Source organism: Amblyomma americanum, chromosome 1, assembly GCF_052857255.1.
Source record: "Amblyomma americanum isolate KBUSLIRL-KWMA chromosome 1, ASM5285725v1, whole genome shotgun sequence".
Lineage (NCBI taxonomy): Eukaryota > Metazoa > Arthropoda > Arachnida > Ixodida > Ixodidae > Amblyomma > Amblyomma americanum.
This window is the reverse complement of record NC_135497.1, coordinates 75,382,373-75,402,798: the sequence shown is the minus strand read 5'-3', so window position 1 is coordinate 75,402,798 and position 20,426 is coordinate 75,382,373. Positions and strand designations below refer to the sequence as shown.

General features: G+C 42.9%; 1 protein-coding gene and 1 long non-coding RNA gene across 2 annotated transcripts in view; one reads left to right on the top strand and one right to left on the bottom strand.

The window, feature by feature from the left end:
* sls (sallimus) overlaps positions 1-20,426 on the top strand; it is a 223,794-nt gene that overhangs the window by 126,023 nt on the left and 77,345 nt on the right. The window contains exons 134-135 of the mRNA XM_077645939.1: positions 4,473-14,818; positions 19,165-19,288. Coding sequence (XP_077502065.1) covers positions 4,473-14,818; positions 19,165-19,288 — 10,470 coding nt within the window. The remainder of the gene's footprint in view (positions 1-4,472; positions 14,819-19,164; positions 19,289-20,426) is intronic.
* Positions 1-20,426, bottom strand: part of LOC144113062 (uncharacterized) — an 89,997-nt gene that overhangs the window by 7,885 nt on the left and 61,686 nt on the right. The window contains exons 4-6 of the long non-coding RNA XR_013310586.1: positions 16,709-16,794; positions 5,287-5,386; positions 3,519-3,618 (exon numbers count right to left, since the gene is read on the bottom strand). This is a non-coding gene — a long non-coding RNA (uncharacterized LOC144113062). The remainder of the gene's footprint in view (positions 1-3,518; positions 3,619-5,286; positions 5,387-16,708; positions 16,795-20,426) is intronic.

The following is a 20,426-nucleotide window of genomic DNA, read 5'->3' as shown; positions in this document are numbered from 1 at the left end:
ATTCAATGCAGCTATATATAGTGCTCATTCATTTCCAAGGTCTCCGGAGTGAAGCGGCTCGGTGAAAATAGGAAGCACAATACAAGGTTCGTCGTGCGAGAAAGCTGATTCGCGTCGTGTATCACGTCGTCCTATATTGCACTAGCAATCGGATATGCTTTATCGGCCCATAAGTTGAGATCTGTGGACTATAAGGTCCTCCCCATACCCCGCGCTTTCACCCGCCGTAGCGCTGCGCTGTTACTTGTCGCCAACTAGGCGCGGAGAAGCGCCCGATGCAGCGCTCCGCCTACTAATTCCGTCTGGCAAACAGGCTGCAAAAGTGCAGCTCTCCGAGCATCAACAAAACTGTTTCTGACCACAAGCGACGCTCACGCTTTGAAATATTCGCATACACCAGTTGGTTTCGAAGGCAGCGTCGCTTGGCGCAGTGTAGGCGCGCTGCGTTTTGCCTACACCCCGCGTCGCTGCCGACCGCAGCGCCACCTTTGTTTACAAACATGAGGCTTCGTTTGAGGAACACTTGGTTCAGAGGCTTTTGTCCACGACTGTACGTCTCTATAGTCTGCTAGCGCACCCACCATAAAATCATCCTGGCGAGTCTGGCTGCCCCCCTCCCCCCAAAACCGCCCAGCCAGAGAAAAACGAACAGCCACCGGAAGTGCGCGGAGGAAAATTGAGCACCTGGCTCCGCGAAGCGGCCCAATATGCTGTCGCAGACACAAGGCACGAAAATGTAACTACGCCGCGAGATGCAGCACGCGGGCCGTTATCATTTGAGCGGGCTGGCTCCGAAGCTTTTGTTTTGTCTCCTGCTTTCTTTCCTTTTGGTGCTTAAAATATACGGATTCTAGATTCTAACAGCTGTAAATTAGTGGTCGCCGCTGGCCGCAGCTTTGCCCGTTCCGCTATCCTCCCAAGACCAGTTCCCGTGCGCGCCGCCTATGTCGTTTATGGATCGAAAATGACAGCACTGGCGCTCGTTCGCATTCAACGCTACTCGTCGACTGGCCTTATGACATGCCACTTGGTGCCGCACCTGACCCGCGAGCACGTAGCGGCGCTCTCGGTAGCCGTCAACAAATCGGTTTTTGTAGCGAGAGCTACATTACGCCAGCCGCTTCGTGAGGTCAGCGTGGCTGCGCGCTGAGCCGTGGCACCACCGCTCCGCCAGCTGTGCGCATGCGCGGAGTGACATCATAGCCCGCAGCTGGTGTGCGCGCCTCGCTGCTGCGCCGACGACGGAGCAGACGCCGCCTGCCTCGTCAGTTGTGCGCGTGCGCGGAGTGACGTCAGAGCACGCAGCTAGTGTGCGTGCCGCGCGCCTACATCACGCTAGCATTTCGAGCCTTCATCGTGGCGGTTCGAACCCGGCCTCCGCGGCCGGGTTCGAACCTGGGAACTCTGGCTCAGTAGCCGAGTGCCCTAACCTCTGAGCCACCGCGGCGGGTCACATTTGGACTAATACAATTGGGTAGCCCAATTGGTTTCGATTGGATCATCCAACTGGGAGGTCCAATTGGAGCACACAAGTGGACATTCCAGTTGGAGCTTCTAATTGGCCACAACTGGACCTCCCAGTTGGATTACCTTCCAATTGGCTCCTATTGGAAAGCCCAAATGGAAGCCAATGATTTTCATGACTGAGATCTGCATATTGCTCTGTACAAGCACAGAACAGCAAAATAATGAGTTTCATGGAAAAAAGACATTAGCAGCTTGATCTGCTGAATTGTTTTCATCATTTCCACCATCTCTGCGGTCATGATTAAATAGACAATAACTCCACTCACTGGAACGGCGCCACTGGCTTCAGAAGTAGGGTCCAATGAACGATGTATTAAAGATGAAGAAAAGTTACTTCAGTGGACACAGATTGAACACTCTGGTTTTGTGCCACCTCTTCAAGCTTTTAGTGTTTTTATGTCTTATGTGCCATGCATGCATGCCTAAGGCAACTTCTAGCTGTTGGGAGCCAACAGTTATTCAACAGTTATTATATGCTCCAATTGCTTTCAGTTGCATTTTGCAACCAACTGAGGTAAAATTGGAATGATTTGAATTGGACCTTCCAATTTACTCCTAAAACACAACTGGGAATTTCCCAATTTGACCCAATGGTTTTCTCGCCTCGGTCATGACATAGGTAACAAAAATTTCCCATTGTGCGCAAAAAAAAATTGTGAGTTAAGGGGGTGCCCTCAGAAAAACAAAGGGATGTATAGGAAAAACACTGGCTAGGTGCTGCAACTAAAGAGCCCCGTTGGGAAACACCAGGATGGTTGGAGATCAGATGAGCAGGAGATTTCATAATTTCCCAATATTCAGTGGTGTCATATAACCCCTGAATATTCGAATAGTTTAACTTCCTTTATGTCCTGAGGCAATAAATAACGTTATAAAAAATCTAGTCAAATAGCAAACACTATTCGCAAACTATTAGAAGTATGGAAAATTTGCACACCCCTGACAGAATCAGCCAGCCGTTCCCATAACGTACTACACGAGCAGAAATCGTGTTGGGCATGCCTGGCCTTAGGTGCAGCCTGGTACAAGTTCAGCCAGTTTTATGCTTTTGGCGTAGCAAGGCACAGAAAATCTTGTTTGTAACAAATTAGCACAACTGGCACGGCTATCTCAACCGTGCAAATGAAAAACTAAAGGCGAATACTACACATGATAAAGCATGCACTTACATTGCGGAGTACCAACGCATAGCTCGCAGGGTTCATTATTCGCAAACCAAGTGCGCGTAGCAAGGCGCAGAAAATCTTGTTTGTAACAAATTAGCACAACTGGCACGGCTATCTCACCCCTGCAAATGAAAAACTATAGGCGAATATTGAATATTACACATGATAAAGCATGCGCTTACATTGCGGAGTACCAACGCATAGCTCGCAGGGTTCATTGTTCGTAAACCAAGTGCAAAGTGCACAGCTAGCGAAGTTGGCCCAGCGAAATTAGATCAGTACGAATAGCAGTCTAACCTCGAGCTTCCCATGTAAAACTCCAAGTTACCACAGAACACACTGGATTCAGTTACAAAGATAACAAAGCGAGCACACCGTCCACCAAGCAGCGGGAGAGAGAAAAGAATAGAAAGGAAATGGAGGGAAGTTAACGAGACAAAGAGGGGCATGACCGTCAGTTTGTAGGAAGGAAGGGAGTTGTTGCTTTTCCAGCAGTATGGTGGGGATAGATGTGGAGGTGTACAGCTAACAGAATGGACTACTCACTACTGTGCTGAAGGCACCGTTTGGCTCTACTCCTGAGCACACTCATGAACAAGAATTAAGGAAAAAGATCCCCGCCCCACCACCACTCATCGGTGTTGAATCCAGTAGGATACTCTGCACTTGGCTTGCTATATTCATCAGCCTTCAGGCCTTGATAGGACTAGCCTCAAACTTCGCACACAGACCACACCGAATGTTGCATAAACTAGACAGGGCTACAAAGCCTGACCAGCTTCGCTGAAGGTATGCCTGTTCCTAGCAATTCAGAAAGCTACACACCTTGTGACGTTAGTGTCAGCAGATGTGGCTGCCACAAGAATGCTTGTAATGATGTGTAAAACCAGTAACATCTGTTCTTGTGCAGTCCTTCAGAGGTGTGCTGCATGGGGCAAGCAAAACTGCTTAGTGCTGACCAAGAAGTTTTCGTTGACATAAGCACAGACAGCTTTTTAATGTGATAGCGTTAAGTAGCCCGTGTTGCAGAAAATACGGCGTGGGCTTCGTTGACCGTGAGCGAAAAAACCATGAAAAATGCCCAGAGAAGAAACCTAGGAGGCAGGTGGGCCACCTGGGTTACATGACCTTGCGGCGTCATCACAACCTGCCCGCTGGATTGTGAGCAAACTGCCCACCGTGGCAGGTGGCAGTTAAATTAATAATTGGTCACTAAAGGTTGCTTGGCAAGAGCAACCTAGGCCACATAAAAGCCCCACCGGTGGCAGCGCCTGCCATCGCAGGGCAGTGGCACATCGCTTAACCACTGCACCACGTCGCCAGGAGTGGCATGAGGACTCCTAGGGATCTATGAATATTAAGTAGAGAATAACAAATTCTGCATATATGGGCATTAATTCTTTAAGCTATCGTGTCATACCCTTAAGGCAGAGCTTACGTGTCCCCTCCAATTTTTCTTGCAAAAATATTTTTGCACAAATACGTACACTTTACATATTATCATACATTTACATATATATCAGAGTAAGTAAAACTCAAGTGTGCACATAAGCTTTCTTCTATGCATGCTTGGCCCCCCTGATATAGACAGAAAATCGGAAGATGAACATATGTGGAGCCACACTTAGGACAGTAAATGATGCGAAGCTGGCGAAGACAAAACATCAAAACAGTATAACTACCAGTGTTTATGTAAAATACACTACCTGTTCTTTATGATCTCTGCACATATTCATAAAAATTTGCAAACAAAAATTATAACCACTTTCTTTCTTTCAGAGCGCGAAGAAGATAAGACCAAGGAGACACTGCAAAGAACAGGCTTTGAAGTGCCAGTCTCAACAGAAGACACTGTTTTCTTGAGACCGCTTCGTCACGAAAAATTGCATATTAAAGCCGCTAAGGAAATAAAGATGCCTGAAGAATCTATCGTTGAGAGACTACCAACAATGGAAACTGTCGACGCTTACCCACAACCAGTTGAAGCCACAAAGCTGTTCATTCAAGAAGAAGTATCTGTGAAAAAGAGGTACATTACAGAAGAAATTACTCAACAAGAGATTAAAGAGACAAAGCAAGTTACAAAAGAACAACCTGAAGCCGACGAACAAATCCCAGAATTTCTGAAGAAGGTGCTGAAGCCAATACCTCGACACCAGCAGGTAATACAAGAAGAGAAGGTTGACATCTCAGAGATAACACAATACGAAACACTGCCAAAGCCTGAAGAAGAGCTACCACATCCTGGCATAAAAGAAGCCCCACAACAACGCGATGAGCCTTTAAAACATGAGGTGCCTCTAGACAAACAACCCAAAAGGAAGGTCCCAGTGGTCAAACAGGAAGATATCGAAACACCAGAGTTTTTAACAAAAACATTAAAACCAACAGACAAGTTCCGCAAAAAAGACATTCCAGAAGCTTTGGAGGAAAGTGAATTTCAGAAGCTAACAAAACGAAGAACAATCCAGCCACAGCAACCAGACTACAAAGAAGCTGAATACTTTGAAGCTACAGAGACCATGGAGATTATTAAGCCACAGAAACTAAAGAAACCAGAGGAAAAACCAAAAGATAAGGAATATGTACTCACCACTCATGAGACAACAGAGGCTACTGATTTGAAATTTCAAGCCCGACCTAAGCCAGACAAGCCATTTGGAGAACACCCTGTGGTTGAGGAAATTCAAGTTCTGAAAAAAGAAAAACCAACAGAGATCACAGTTGAATCTGTTGAAAAACCAGAAATAGCCGATGTAAAGACGGTGTACCGCCCAAAAGTTATGACTGAATCACTAGAAAGACCAAAAGAGATCACGAAACCTGATTATAAGACAGAAAAACTACAAGAAGAGAAAGGATTCATTAAAGTCTTCAAAGTGCCAAAACCAAAGATGCCAGGAACAAAGGAAAAGCCACAAGAAATTTTGCCCACAAAAGAAACTGAGGACATAATTCAACTGCAAAAGAAGCTGAAACCTGAAGAACAGAAAGAGGAGCCCATTGACGAAAGGGGAGAGCAAGGTTTAGTCATAGAAACAATCAAACGGCCCAAAGAAAAGAAACCCGAAGACAAAAAGCCTCAAAAGAAGCCTATGGAGCAGCCAACACTTGCAGAAATGATTATCTTCAAGAAACAGGAACAGCTACCAGAAATTACAACTGAAGCAGTCGAAACACCACACATAGTAGATGTTAAGAAACTGCTGCAGACAGATATCACCACTCAGGCTTCACAGAAGACCAAGGAGATTGCAGAAATAGAATATGATACTGAAGAGGTACTTGAAGGAAGAGAAACAATTGAGCTCATGAAGCCACCAAAAACAAAGAAGGCAAAGAAAAAGGTAAAACCAGATGAAGAAGAGCCAATCGAAGAAGAAACAGATCAAGTGATAGATCTGAAATCGAAAGCACGGCCTAAAGAAGGAAAGCCCGAAGAGGAAAAGCCCAAGAAAAGACCACAAGAACAGCCACAAGTTGAAGAAATATCAGTCATAAAAAAGAAGGAAACACCAAGAGAAATTACAGCTGAGGCAATCGAAACACCAGACATAACAGACATAAAGACTGTAAAACGAACCGATATTGTAACCGAAGCACTACAAAGGCCAGATGAAATTTCCCAGATTGAGTATGAAACTGAAGATTTACTTGAAGAAAGAGAAACAATAGAATTGGCTAAGGTACCAAAGCCGAAGAAGGCTAGACGAAAGAAACCACAGGAGGAAGAAGCCCAAATGGCTGAAGATGTAGAGCAAAAAGTACACCTCGACGCTACAGCACGACCCAGGGAAAAGAAGCCTGAAGAGAAAAAGCCAGTAGCTGAGGACATTACTATACTAAAGAGGAAAGAAAGTCCAAGAAAAATTACGACCGAGGCCACAGAACTACCTGACATAATAGATGTTGTGACTACCAAACGAACAGACATCACTACTGAGGCGTTGGAGAGGCCCAAAGAAATTGCTCAGGTCGAATACACGACAGAAGAGGTGGTTGAAGAAAGAGAAACAATTGAACTGGCTAAAATGCCAAAGCCAAAGAAGCCAAAGAAGAAGGCCAAACCAGAAGAAGAAGAAATCCCAGTTGTGGAAGAGACAGAGCAAGAAATAGACCTTGCCGCGAAAGCCCGGCCTCAAAAAGAAAAGCCAGAGAAAAAGCCTGAAGTTGAAGAAATAACTGTCCTGAAGAAGGAAGAAAGCCCAACAAAAATTACGACCGAGGCCACAGAACTACCTGACATAATAGATGTTGCGACTACCAAACGAACAGACATCACTACTGAGGCGTTGGAGAGGCCCAAAGAAATTGCACAGGTCGAATACACAACTGAGGAGGTGATTGAAGAAAGAGAAACTATTGAACTGGCTAAGGTACCAAAGCCAAAGAAGAAAGCGAAACCTGAAGAGGAAGAAATCCCATTTGTGGAAGAGACAGAGCAAGAAATAAAGCTGGCATCAAAAACCCGCCCTAAGAAAGAAAAGCCAGAGGTCGAAGAAATTACTATCCTGAAGAAGGAAGAAAGTCCAAGAGAAATTATGACTGAGGCTACGGAAATACCAGAAATAATTGATGTTAAGACTGTTGAGCGCACAGACATCACTACTGAAGCACTGGAGAGGCCCAAAGAAATTGCACAGGTCGAATACACAACTGAGGAGGTGATTGAAGAAAGAGAAACTATTGAACTGGCTAAGGTACCAAAGCCAAAGAAGCCAAAGAAGAAAGTGAAACCCGAAGAGGAAGAAATGCCAGTTGTGGAAGAGACAGAGCAAGAAATAGAGCTGGCATCAAAAATCCGCCCTAAGAAAGAAAAGCCAGAGGTCGAAGAAATTACTATCCTGAAGAAGGAAGAAAGTCCAAGAGAAATTATGACTGAGGCTACGGAAATACCAGAAATAATTGATGTTAAGACTGTTGAGCGCACAGACATCACTACTGAAGCACTGGAGCGGCCTAAAGAAATTACTCAGGTCGAATACACAACCGAGGAGGTGGTTGAAGAAAGAGAAACTATTGAACTGGCTAAGGTACGAAAGCCAAAGAAGCCGAAGAAGAAAGTGAAACCTGAAGAGGAAGAAATCCCTGTTGTGGAAGAGACAGAGCAAGAAATCGAGCTGGCATCAAAAACTCGCCCTAAGAAAGAAAAGCCAGAGGTCGAAGAAATTACTATCCTGAAGAAGGAAGAAAGTCCAAGAGAAATCACGACTGAGGCTACGGAAATGCCAGAAATAATCGATGTTAAGACTGTTGACCGCACAAACATCACTACTGAAGCGCTGGAAAGGCCCAAAGAAATTGCACAAGTCGAATACACAACTGAGGAGGTGATTGAAGAAAGAGAAACTATTGAACTGGCTAAGGTACCAAAGCCAAAGAAGCCGAAGAAGAAAGTGAAACCTGAAGAGGAAGAAATCCCTGTTGTGGAAGAGACAGAGCAAGAAATCGAGCTGGCATCAAAAACTCGCCCTAAGAAAGAAAAGCCAGAGGTCGAAGAAATTACTATCCTGAAGAAGGAAGAAAGTCCAAGAGAAATTACTACTGAGGCCGTAGAAATACCAGAAATAATCGATGTTAAGACTGTTGAGCGCACAGACATAACTACTGAAGCGCTGGAAAGGCCCAAAGAAATTGCGCAGGTCGAATACCCTACTGAAGAAGTGATTGAAGAAAAAGAAACTATTGAACTGGCTAAGGTATCAAAGCCAAAGAAGCCAAAGAAGAAACCAAAACCCGAAGCGGAAGAAATCCCAGTTGCAGAAGAGACAGAGCAAATAGTAGATCTTGAATCAAAAGCTCGGCCAAAGGAAGAAAAGCCAGAACAACAGCCTGAGGTGGAAGAAATTACTATCCTGAAGAAGGAAGAAAGTCCCAGAGAAATTACTACTGAGGCAAAGGAAATACCTGACATAATTGAAGTTAAAACTATTGAGCGCACAGATATCACTACTGAAGCACTGGAACGGCCTAAAGAAATCACGCAGGTCGAATACACAACCGAGAAGGTGGTTGAAGAAAGACAAACAATTGAACTGGCTAAGGTGCCAAAGCCAAAGAAGCCAAAGAAGAAAGTGAAACCCGAAGAGGAAGAAATCCCAGTTGCGGAAGAGACAGAGCAAATAGTAGATCTTGAATCGAAAGCCCGGCCAAAGGAAGAAAAGCCAGAGGAAAAGCCTGAGGTCGAAGAAATTACTATCCTGAAGAAGGAAGAAAGTCCCAGAAAAATTACTACTGAGGCAAAGGAAATACCTGATATAATTGATGTTAAGACTATTGAGCGCACAGATATCACCACAGAAGCACTGGAACGGCCTAAAGAAATTACGCAGGTCGATTACACAACTGAGGAGGTGGTTGAAGAAAGAGAAACAATTGAACTGGCTAAGGTTCCAAAGCCAAAGAAGCCAAAGAAGAAAGTGAAACCCGAAGAGGAAGAAATCCCAGTGGCGGAAGAGACTGAGCAAATAGTAGACCTCGAATCGAAAGCCCGGCCAAAGGAAGAAAAGCCAGAGGAAAAGCCTGAGGTCGAAGAAATTACTATCCTGAAGAAGGAAGAAAGTCCCAGAAAAATTACTACTGAGGCAAAGGAAATACCTGATATAATTGATGTTAAGACTATTGAGCGCACAGATATCACCACAGAAGCACTGGAACGGCCTAAAGAAATTACGCAGGTCGATTACACAACTGAGAAGGTGGTTGAAGAAAGAGAAACAATTGAACTGGCTAAGGTTCCAAAGCCAAAGAAGCCAAAGAAGAAAGTGAAACCCGAAGAGGAAGAAATCCCAGTTGCGGAAGAGACAGAGCAAATAGTAGATCTTGAATCGAAAGCCCGGCCAAAGGAAGAAAAGCCAGAGGAAAAGCCTGAGGTCGAAGAAATTACTATCCTGAAGAAGGAAGAAAGTCCCAGAAAAATTACTACTGAGGCAAAGGAAATACCTGATATAATTGATGTTAAGACTATTGAGCGCACAGATATCACCACAGAAGCACTGGAACGGCCTAAAGAAATTACGCAGGTCGATTACACAACTGAGGAGGTGGTTGAAGAAAGAGAAACAATTGAACTGGCTAAGGTTCCAAAGCCAAAGAAGCCAAAGAAGAAAGTGAAACCCGAAGAGGAAGAAATCCCAGTTGCGGAAGAGACAGAGCAAATAGTAGATCTTGAATCGAAAGCCCGGCCAAAGGAAGAAAAGCCAGAGGAAAAGCCTGAGGTGGAAGAAATTACTATTCTGAAGAAGGAGGAAAGTCCCAGAGAAATCACTACTGAGGCAAAGGAAATACCAGACATCATAGATGTTAAGAGTATTGAGCGCACAGATATCACCACTGAAGCACTGGAGCGACCTAAAGAAATTACGCAGGTCGAATACACAACCGAGGAGGTGGTTGAAGAAAGAGAAACAATAGAACTGGCTAAGGTACCGAAGCCAAAGAAGCCAAAGAAGAAAGTGAAACCCGAAGAGGAAGAAATGCCAGTTATGGAAGAGACAGAGCAAGTAATAGACCTCGAATCGAAAGCCCGGCCAAAGGAAGAAAAGCCAGAGGAAAAGCCTGAGGTGGAAGAAATTACTATCCTGAAGAAGGAAGAAAGTCCCAGAGAAATTACTACTGAGGCAAAGGAAATACCAGACATCATAGATGTTAAGAGTATTGAGCGCACAGATATCACCACTGAAGCACTGGAGCGACCTAAAGAAATTACGCAGGTCGAATACACAACCGAGGAGGCGGTTGAAGAAAGAGAAACAATAGAACTGGCTAAGGTACCGAAGGCAAAGAAGCCAAAGAAGAAAGTGAAACCCGAAGAGGAAGAAATGCCAGTTATGGAAGAGACAGAGCAAGTAATAGACCTCGAATCGAAAGCCCGGCCAAAGGAAGAAAAGCCAGAGGAAAAGCCTGAGGTGGAAGAAATTACTATCCTGAAGAAGGAAGAAAGTCCAAGAGAAATTACTACAGAGGCTGTTGAAATACCAGACATAACAGATGTTAAGAGCATCAAGCGCACAGATATCACCACAGAAGCACTGGAGCGGCCTAAAGAAATTACGCAGGTTGAATACAGAACCGAGGAGGCGGTTGAAGAAAGAGAAACAATAGAACTGGCTAAGGTACCGAAGCCAAAGAAGCCAAAGAAGAAAGTGAAACCCGAAGAGGAAGGAATCCCAGTTGCGGAAGAGACAGAGCAAATAGTAGATCTTGAATCGAAAGCCCGGCCAAAGGAAGAAAAGCCAGAGGAAAAGCCTGAGGTCGAAGAAATTACTATCCTGAAGAAGGAAGAAAGTCCCAGAAAAATTACTACTGAGGCAAAGGAAATACCTGATATAATTGATGTTAAGACTATTGAGCACACAGATATCACCACAGAAGCACTGGAGCGACCTAAAGAAATTACGCAGGTCGAATACACAACTGAGGAGGTGGTTGAAGAAAGAGAAACAATAGAACTGGCTAAGGTACCAAAGACAAAGAAGCCAAAGAAGAAAGCAAAACTTGAAGAGGAAGAAATACCAGTTGTGGAAGAGGCTGAGCAAATAATAGACCTCGGATCGAAAGCCCGGCCAAAGGAAGAAAAGCCTGAGGTCAAAGAAATTACTATCCTGAAGAAGGAAGAAAGTCCAAGAGAAATTACTACTGAGGCAAAGGAAATACCAGACATAACAGATGTTAAGAGTATCAAGCGCACAGATATCACCACAGAAGCACTGGAGCGACCTAAAGAAATTTCGCAGGTCGAATACACAACCGAGGAGGTGGTTGAAGAAAGAGAAACAATAGAACTGGCTAAGGTACCGAAGCCAAAGAAGCCAAAGAAGAAAGTGAAACCCGAAGAGGAAGAAATACCAGTTGTGGAAGAGGCTGAGCAAATAATAGACCTCGAATCGAAAGCCCGGCCAAAGGAAGAAAAGCCAGAGGAAAAGCCTGAGGTCAAAGAAATTACTATCCTGAAGAAGGAAGAAAGTCCCAGAAAAATTACTACTGAGGCAAAGGAAATACCTGATATAATTGATGTTAAGACTATTGAGCGCACAGATATCACCACAGAAGCACTGGAACGGCCTAAAGAAATTACTCAGGTCGAATACACAACTGAGGAGGTGGTTGAAGAAAGAGAAACAATAGAACTGGCTAAGGTACCAAAGGCAAAGAAGCCAAAGAAGAAAGCAAAACCCGAAGAGGAAGAAATCCCAGTTGTGGAAGAGACTGAGCAAGTAATAGACCTTGAATCGAAAGCCCGGCCAAAGGAAGAAAAGCCAGAGGAAAAGCCTGAGGTGGATGAAATTACTATTCTGAAGAAGGAAGAAAGTCCCAGAGAAATTACTACTGAGGCAAAGGAAATACCTGACATAATTGATGTTAAGACTATTGAGCGCACAGATATCACCACTGAAGCACTGGAGCGACCTAAAGAAATTACGCAGGTCGAATACACAACCGAGGAGGTGGTTGAAGAAAGAGAAACAATAGAACTGGCTAAGGTACCGAAGCCAAAGAAGCCAAAGAAGAAAGTGAAACCCGAAGAGGAAGAAATGCCAGTTATGGAAGAGACAGAGCAAGTAATAGACCTCGAATCGAAAGCCCGGCCAAAGGAAGAAAAGCCAGAGGAAAAGCCTGAGGTGGAAGAAATTACTATCCTGAAGAAGGAAGAAAGTCCCAGAGAAATTACTACTGAGGCAAAGGAAATACCTGACATAATTGATGTTAAGACTATTGAGCGCACAGATATCACCACTGAAGCACTGGAGCGACCTAAAGAAATTACGCAGGTCGAATACACAACCGAGGAGGCGGTTGAAGAAAGAGAAACAATAGAACTGGCTAAGGTACCGAAGGCAAAGAAGCCAAAGAAGAAAGTGAAACCCGAAGAGGAAGAAATGCCAGTTGTAGAAGACACAGAGCAAATAATAGATCTCACAACGAAAGCCCGTCCCAAGAAAGAAAAACCAGAGGAAAAGCCTGAGGTTGAAGAAATTACGATCCTAAAGAAGGAAGAAAGTCCCAGAGAAATTACTACTGAGGCAAAGGAAATACCAGACATCATAGATGTTAAGAGTATTGAGCGCACCGATATCACCACTGAAGCACTGGAGCAACCTAAAGAAATTACGCAGGTCGAATACACAACCGAGGAGGCGGTTGAAGAAAGAGAAACAATAGAACTGGCTAAGGTACCGAAGCCAAAGAAGCCAAAGAAGAAAGTGAAACCCGAAGAGGAAGAAATGCCAGTTATGGAAGAGACAGAGCAAATAATAGACCTCATATCGAAAGCCCGACCGAAGGAGGAAATGCCAGTAGCCGAAGAAATAACTATTTTAGAGAAGGAATTTCCACGGGAAATTACCACTGAGGCTGTTGAGTTACCGGACATAAGAGAGATTAAAACTGTGCAGAGGACGGAAATTATCACTGAAGCTGTAGAGAGGCCGAAAGAAATTACAGAGGTGAAGGAGACTGTTGAAGAAACAGAAACAATTGATATAGTCAAGACAAGAAAGCCAAAGAAAACAAAGAAGAAAAAGAGCCCAGGAGAAAAGGAAGTTTTGGTCACGGAAGAAACTGAAGAAATGTTTGATGTGGAGTCGAAGGCACGGCCAAGAAAAAAGAAACCAGGTGAACAAGAAGGGATTGAGGACATAACTGTTATTGAGGAAATAGAAATTGTTAAGAAAAAACCAATTGATGTTACTACAGATGTTACAGAAGTTTGTGAGGGTGAATTCATGCAAGCGCACGTGTCCGAGGAATTTGTTGTCTCCAAAATTCCAGAAGCCTCTAGTGCGCAAATGAGCATTGTTGCTAGTCGTCCAATTGTTATTGAAGAAATAAGTAGTGAATTAAATGCTGACCAACTAGATATCGATAAAAAGCCAAAAGAAGAAAAGCCACAAACAGCATTAACTGAAAGTCAGGCAGTTACTATTGAGGAAGCCTTCACTTCCGAAATGCCACAGGCTGTAAAAATGCCTGAACAAATCACACGTGAGGCATCAGAAAGTGTAATCATAGAAGAGAAGTCCCTTGTTGTTGAAGAAACCACAAGCGAACAATATGCATCAGAGTTTCTTGCTAAAGCACCGAAAAAAAGGCAAAAAGCCAAGGAGGTTCTTGAGCCTCAGCAGTCAGTTGAAGTGTGTGAAGCTGGAAGCCTCTTCACTACAGATGAGTTAAAACCATTGTCAAGAGACGTGTACCAGAAGACACTGGGAATACTAGAAGAACAGTCCTTTGCAATCAGAGATGAGGGCAAAGAAGAAATGGTTCCAGAGTTTGCCCCTGACGATGTTGTGTACAAAGAAGCAAGCAAGACATTGCTTCTTTTACCACAGCATCAAGTTGATGTGACAGAAGTAGTACCAAGTGTTTCCAGTGAGGAGCTTGTTATTGAAAAAACTGCAGAGAAGAAAGGGAACGTAACATTTATTGAAGAATCAAGAGAGTTTTCTACAGTTTTGGAAGAGCTGCCTGCACAGTTCCAGTCAGAAGATGTTCCACTGACGAGTCTTACATGCAAAATAACTGAAGCAACCAGGAGTTACCCACAACATGAAGAACAGGCAACAGAATTTCATGAGGACCTACCTGAGGGCATTAAAGCCGAGCAAAGCGATGTAGAATTAACAAGAGGGACTCACGAAGTACACGAAGTAGCTGCTGAATTTTTGGCACCAAGTGAAAAGGAATCTGTAGCATCACTGTCTCGTGTTGATATTCCCAGGGAAGTCACAACAGTTGAGGAAATGGCTGCTCAATTTGATGTTTCTGGGCCAGAAAGGACACATTTGACAGTTGAGTTTACAGAAGTTCCCCGTGATGCCATTGAGGTCCAAGAGCAAGTTACAGAATTTCAACCAGATACAGTGAGACCATTGCTGCCAGAATCAAAAAACATTGGAGACATTAAATCTTGTGTGGACATTGAAGAGACCGCAACATTATTTGAGGCACCATTATTAAAGGAAGAAACATTGGTGAAAGATTTGGCGGACATCAGAAAAGAAACTCTTGTTGTTGAAGAAATTCAAACTGAAGAGCAAGCCCCTGAAGCGAGACTTACAGTCATCCCAGAAAAGAAGACTGTCAAGTCATCCAAAGTTCTGCCATTGGAGAACCTCCCCGTACAGGTAATATGTTCTGTACTACAATGCGAGTTCAAGCAATATAAAGTAAGGTGTCTATCTTTATACAAAAAAAAGAAACATTTTTACATCGTGAAATTGTTATGCATTACAGAGTGTTCAAAATTAAGTTCTCAGGACTTTTTAACCCTTTGTAGGACAGCAGGACTCATATTGTCTCATTTGCTTCAAGTGCTGGCAAACGGACAATGGTGCCCATACGTACAATATTTTTCCATTCTGAACGCTACCGAATAATCAAACAAACCAGAGCATGTTTTCCTCTTTCACTAATACGCATTTTTTGTGTTCTGTCTTTTTACAAGTGCAGGTGTAGAGTTTGAAGCAGCCCATATAGGTGGGAAAAATTAAATTTAAAAAACTGTTGAGTTTTTTAGCCTTTCCCATCAGTCAGCTGCCCCATAATACTTATTGAAGCAATTTTCAGTTTTACTGCAAGTTTTCTTATATGTCAATAAGAAAGGTGTAGAAATATAGCACATTAGAGTCGTTTTTATGAAGTCATTGGCACAAATGTGTACCCTTTCTTTCTACAAAACCAGTCGTCAGAATGGCTTGAAAGTGATGGCGTTCAATTTATAGTCATTCTGAGTGCAATTTTACCATTTGTACGCTTGCGAGACATGCGTACAGCATGCGCCTTATAAAGGGGTAAAACAAACGATCAGTTTTTGCACTCTGGTTATTATGTGCACACAAAGTGAGAAAATAATTGTTGTTAAACCCCTAATTAGCTAAAGCCAATTAATAAATGTTCCAGTCACTGCAGTTATCATCTGTTTAAATTGGAGACTTGGACGTGGTCAGAGACTAATACTTTCAGGCTGTGGCCATGGTGATTGACAGCCCTCAAGGTATACAAGCCTTCTTTTAATTACTGAAGGCGTCATGCATGTGATGCATATGACTTTGCAGCACGCATATCCTTACCTGATGTCCATGCTCCTCACTCTATCCCCCTTTCTTTCCCTTTTATGTCCTCTCTTCCCCTCCATCTACTGCAGAGTAGCCAACAGCAACACCCTTTAATCTCCCTGCCATTCCTCTTCCCCTTCATATTTGTAGACCACGCCATTTGGTGGAATTCTCATAGCAAATTTGGGTTTCAAGAGTCACCTCCAAAGTTTCACCTCAGTGTGCGCAATTACACATATAAAGCAGGGACAATCTGAAAAAAACTTTCGCTGTGATGCAGCTGTTGCACATGCCGTTTTGTTTCGCAATGGCGTAGAATAAGTCAAGCCAACAACTGTTCCTTTTTCCACCTGTGGCTGGCAAAATAAATGTCATATGCAACCACTGTGCAACATCAAGCAAGAGTTTGTCCGTTGAGCAGTTATTGTATTTAATCATGATTGCAGTGATGGTGGAAATGATGAAAATAATTCAACAGATCAGGCTGCTAACATCTTTTTACAAGAACCTAATTTGTTTGTTGTTGTGCATTTGTAGAGAGCAATATACAGATCCCACTCAAGGAACTCATTAGCTTCTAATTGCAAGCTCCAATTAGATGATTCAGTAGGAACTAGAATTAACTGCACTACCTGCCTATAAGTAGGCAAACTGATTGGGCTACCCAATTGGATTTATGAGTCCAGCTGGCTGACCTGCTGAGTCCATTCAATTCCAGTTGAATCCAACTGGAATGCCCAATAGGACCCAATGGTTCTTTTTGTTGCCTAGGTAAGGAAATGCGTGGCAGCAGCCATACAGCAGGTAGACATGTGGACAGTACCCTGAATGAAAAGATTAAGGAAGGAGGGAAAGGTACATGATTGCAATATTCAGGCATGCGTTGTCACAGTGCAGCTGTTTCAACCTCACAGGGTGATTACAGTACTCAGTAAATGCAATCATAAACTCGCCACTCACGCAAAGAACTCGAAGCTCCAGTGCTCCTTGTCACTTGTTCCCTCTCCCCTCGGTGCACCTTTTTCCCTTTCTCCAAGTTCACCTCTCTGCAAACAACAGGCATATCAAGATCTCGGGATTATGTTAAAGAACAGCAGGTGGTCGAAATTTATCTGAAACCCTCCACTATGACATCTTTTTCTCTTCCTACTTTCACTCACTTCTTCCTCCCTTTCCTCATGGCGCAGTTGGGGTGACCACCGACAAGTGAGACAGTTGATGTGCCTTTCATTTCCACAAAACCAATTTTCATTTTTTTATTTTATTTTTCGTCTGACTATAACAGCTGTTTTTGTAACAGCTTATTAATTCGTTTTAGTTAATTAGGAAACTAACAATGACAATGATCCTCTCGCTTTGCATCCATCTGGAAACAACCTAGATGCAAAAAAAATGGCTTTCGTGTAAGGCTTGTCATTTGTTTTTAAAAAATCCTGAAAGTCTAATTTTGAACACCCTATATGCATCAGCCAAAATCAGGAGCCAGTTGCTGTGAAGTGCTACTGCATCGTCAAGGCAGAGTAAAAGTACGCAGCCTGATGGTCGTTCCATGTTGATAACAATAAGTCTAGTGCAGTAATGCATGATTTATTATACTTTAACTGCCTAATACTCTTCTACAAAATTCACAACTAATTCGTGTTTCTATGCTTTTACCCGGAATAGCATACCAAATATTCCTGCCATGATGCTCTCATGTTTCCCAATTCACTGTGTTCAAAAAGATCCACAAATTGTGACACGAATTATTTGTTTTAAATTTCAAATATTAATTTTTTATGCATGCTATATAATCAAGACTTTAAAAACTATCCACAAATGCAAGTTGTTAACTGTAATAAAGCTAGCCCCTAATGCAAGCTGTTTACTGCAATAAATTTAGTTAATGATGATTTGGCTGTTTTCATAAATTATAATACAAATAATGCATGAAGCAAAATCACATATCTAAATAGTACAGCAGAAGTTGGACGGCTCGAGAGGATTGCAAAACCAATGACCGTTCTTTAAGCCAGAGCTCTGGTTTAAGCAGACTGTGGGGTTTCAATGTGCACTTAGCTGTGCACACTACGCTGCACGTCACGGGAATGCAGATTCTTCATTCCATAGTTTACTGTTCGAAAGCAGCATAGGAAGCTAATTAGAAGCTGAACTGCTTTCTCAATGGCTTTCGTACTTTCCAGCACAGTTAACAGTAGGTGTGTGCAAATAGCAAATTTTGGGTTGAGAATACAAATAATGAAAATCAGCTGTAAATCGAATTTGAGAGAGAAAGAAGGAAAAAGACTGTATTAATAAGGATGGCTGGCGACTTTTTCACAAAAGGCTACAGTGAAGAAAAACTTCTATTGCACACAGAAGAACGTTTTTCTGGTCTGAGCTAGCATGCGACTGCCATAACAGAGCTTATCTGATGAAACTGCTCAGCACATAGGAGATGGTATATCTCTTCACACTCTAAGCTCCAGCAGTGAAGTATGAGACTGGTGGAGTAAAGTGCAGGGATATGAACACATGCTGCTTTGGTCAAACACCTGCTGTAATTTAGAGTCCATACTCGCATATCTTTAAACACCACAGATTTCATGTATGCCTTAAAATGGAGACCAAATCCACAAGGTATATGGTGTAATAGTGAGAAGTAACAATTTTTTATGCTTCTTTTGTTCCTTATCTGTAAGTTTCGTAAGGCACGGTACCCTTCATGAAGATGCTTACCTTTGCTTATGTACTATCGTGAGCAAAATGAAGAGACCCCTGCCAGTACGTGCCAATCCATGCCAAACTGCATGCAAGTGCCACCTGATGAAGCATCTCGAGCAGATCTCGAGCAGCCGATCTCGAGCAGAGTGACACAGCAAGCGTGCTGTGCTGGTCTAGACAACAGGAGTGCTTCATCATGTGGCACCCGCATGATGAGTTTGGCATGGATTGGCACGCGATGGAAGGGGTCTCTTTATTTTGCTCACGATAGTACACAACAGACATGACAATACACAACAGCTGTAACAATCACAAGCCGGGCAACCTATAGTTCTCACTATGGGGCACGGCACTAGCACAAAGTGGACAGAGAACAAGAAGAATGGTTCTGTGTCAACATTTTTGTTGTTCTCTGTTCACTTGTGCTAGTGCTGTGCCTCTTAGGTTACTATAGCTTGTCATGGTGCACTCAAGCAGATCACATAACCCCAAATGTATGCGCTACTTAGAAAATACAAGAAGACAAAATAACATACAACACAGACTGACACTGTGCTTGTGTCATCCGTGATTTTATCCTCTTGTGTTTTCTAAGTAGCGCATATGTTTTAGAAGATGATCAACCAATTATAGCCTCTGTGTTAACACTGTTAGCACATAACCTAAGTAGCCTGTAGAATGCAGCACACAAAAAACCGGACTTGCCTTTTCAGGTGTCTCAAGTGACACCCGACCATGGGACAAGTGAGCTTCCAAGTGAAGCACCTACACAAAGGCATCTCAAACACTCCATTGTGGAAGAACTGTCTATGACACAAGAGGTGGCCACTGTGCTTGGTAAGTTGAGACTAAATATACTAGCTTTTAGTGTCAAATATTTCCTGCTGTTTGGGTACACCATCATTCACTGTGATATATATATTTATTATTCAAGTGAAAATCTTTCAAAAAGAACTATCGGCTGATGGTGATATATTCAAGGTAAGTTACATGTGACATTAACAGCAATGGGTTGCCATTAATACATTTGCTTTGGAAAGAGCTTAAAACCGCTACTCAAGCTGCAAGCTGCGTGTCAGACTAACGTGCCAATCATCACATTTTTTCTTAGTCAGCTACCACATGCAAGTATACTGTAGACCAGTTGTACAACATGCAAAAATTAAAAATAACTCTTAAGTGAATAAAAAGTACTCAGAAGAGTCACCATTAACTATGACTGCAAGGCTAAAAAGTAAGTGAGCTGCAGACTAAATATGTTAACTTCTAGCCTAAAGAAAAACTCTGAATGATAAAATTTTAATTAGTGAGGAAACAAGTGGATGCAGGCACAAGTCACAGAGTATATTTGTTGTTATCGCAAGTGCACGAAAAACTAAACCTGCACAAGTAAAATTCGGTGCTGTTTGTGGACAGCTTTCAGTGGTCATGCAGCAGAAGCTACAAATGGCAGGCAACAGCTTCCAGAAGGACAATGTTCCGGCTCATTCATGAGTCAAACACACAGGTCTGCAAATTGGCGCCTCGCACTTATAGCTTCGCGTTGCACAACCTCAGAAAGTTGTCTGCAAGTATAAATAACCTCCATCTCTTGAATAAACTTGAATAGCTGCAAAAACAAAAATGCACAAAATATATTGGCAAAGCAGCTCAAATATTTAACACAGTGGGTGCCACATATTATTTGAGGCCAGAATAATTGCAGAATAATATAAACTTCAGATGTTACAAGTGGTCTACACTTTCATAATCAAAGGCTTTGTCTGTATGCTGGGTGTAATGCACTGCTAGCACTGCTGGTTTTGAACTTGGTGGTTAATATGCTTTCTTACATAGTGCTACTAAGACATCATGAAGTTAAGAGTTAAATACTCTTGCATGTAAGTTTCTCAGCTCACTGAGCCATGATGCTCGCAGTTTTTCTGACTACAGAAAGCTGCATAGTTTCACCAGGTCTTAAACTAAACTGAAAAGT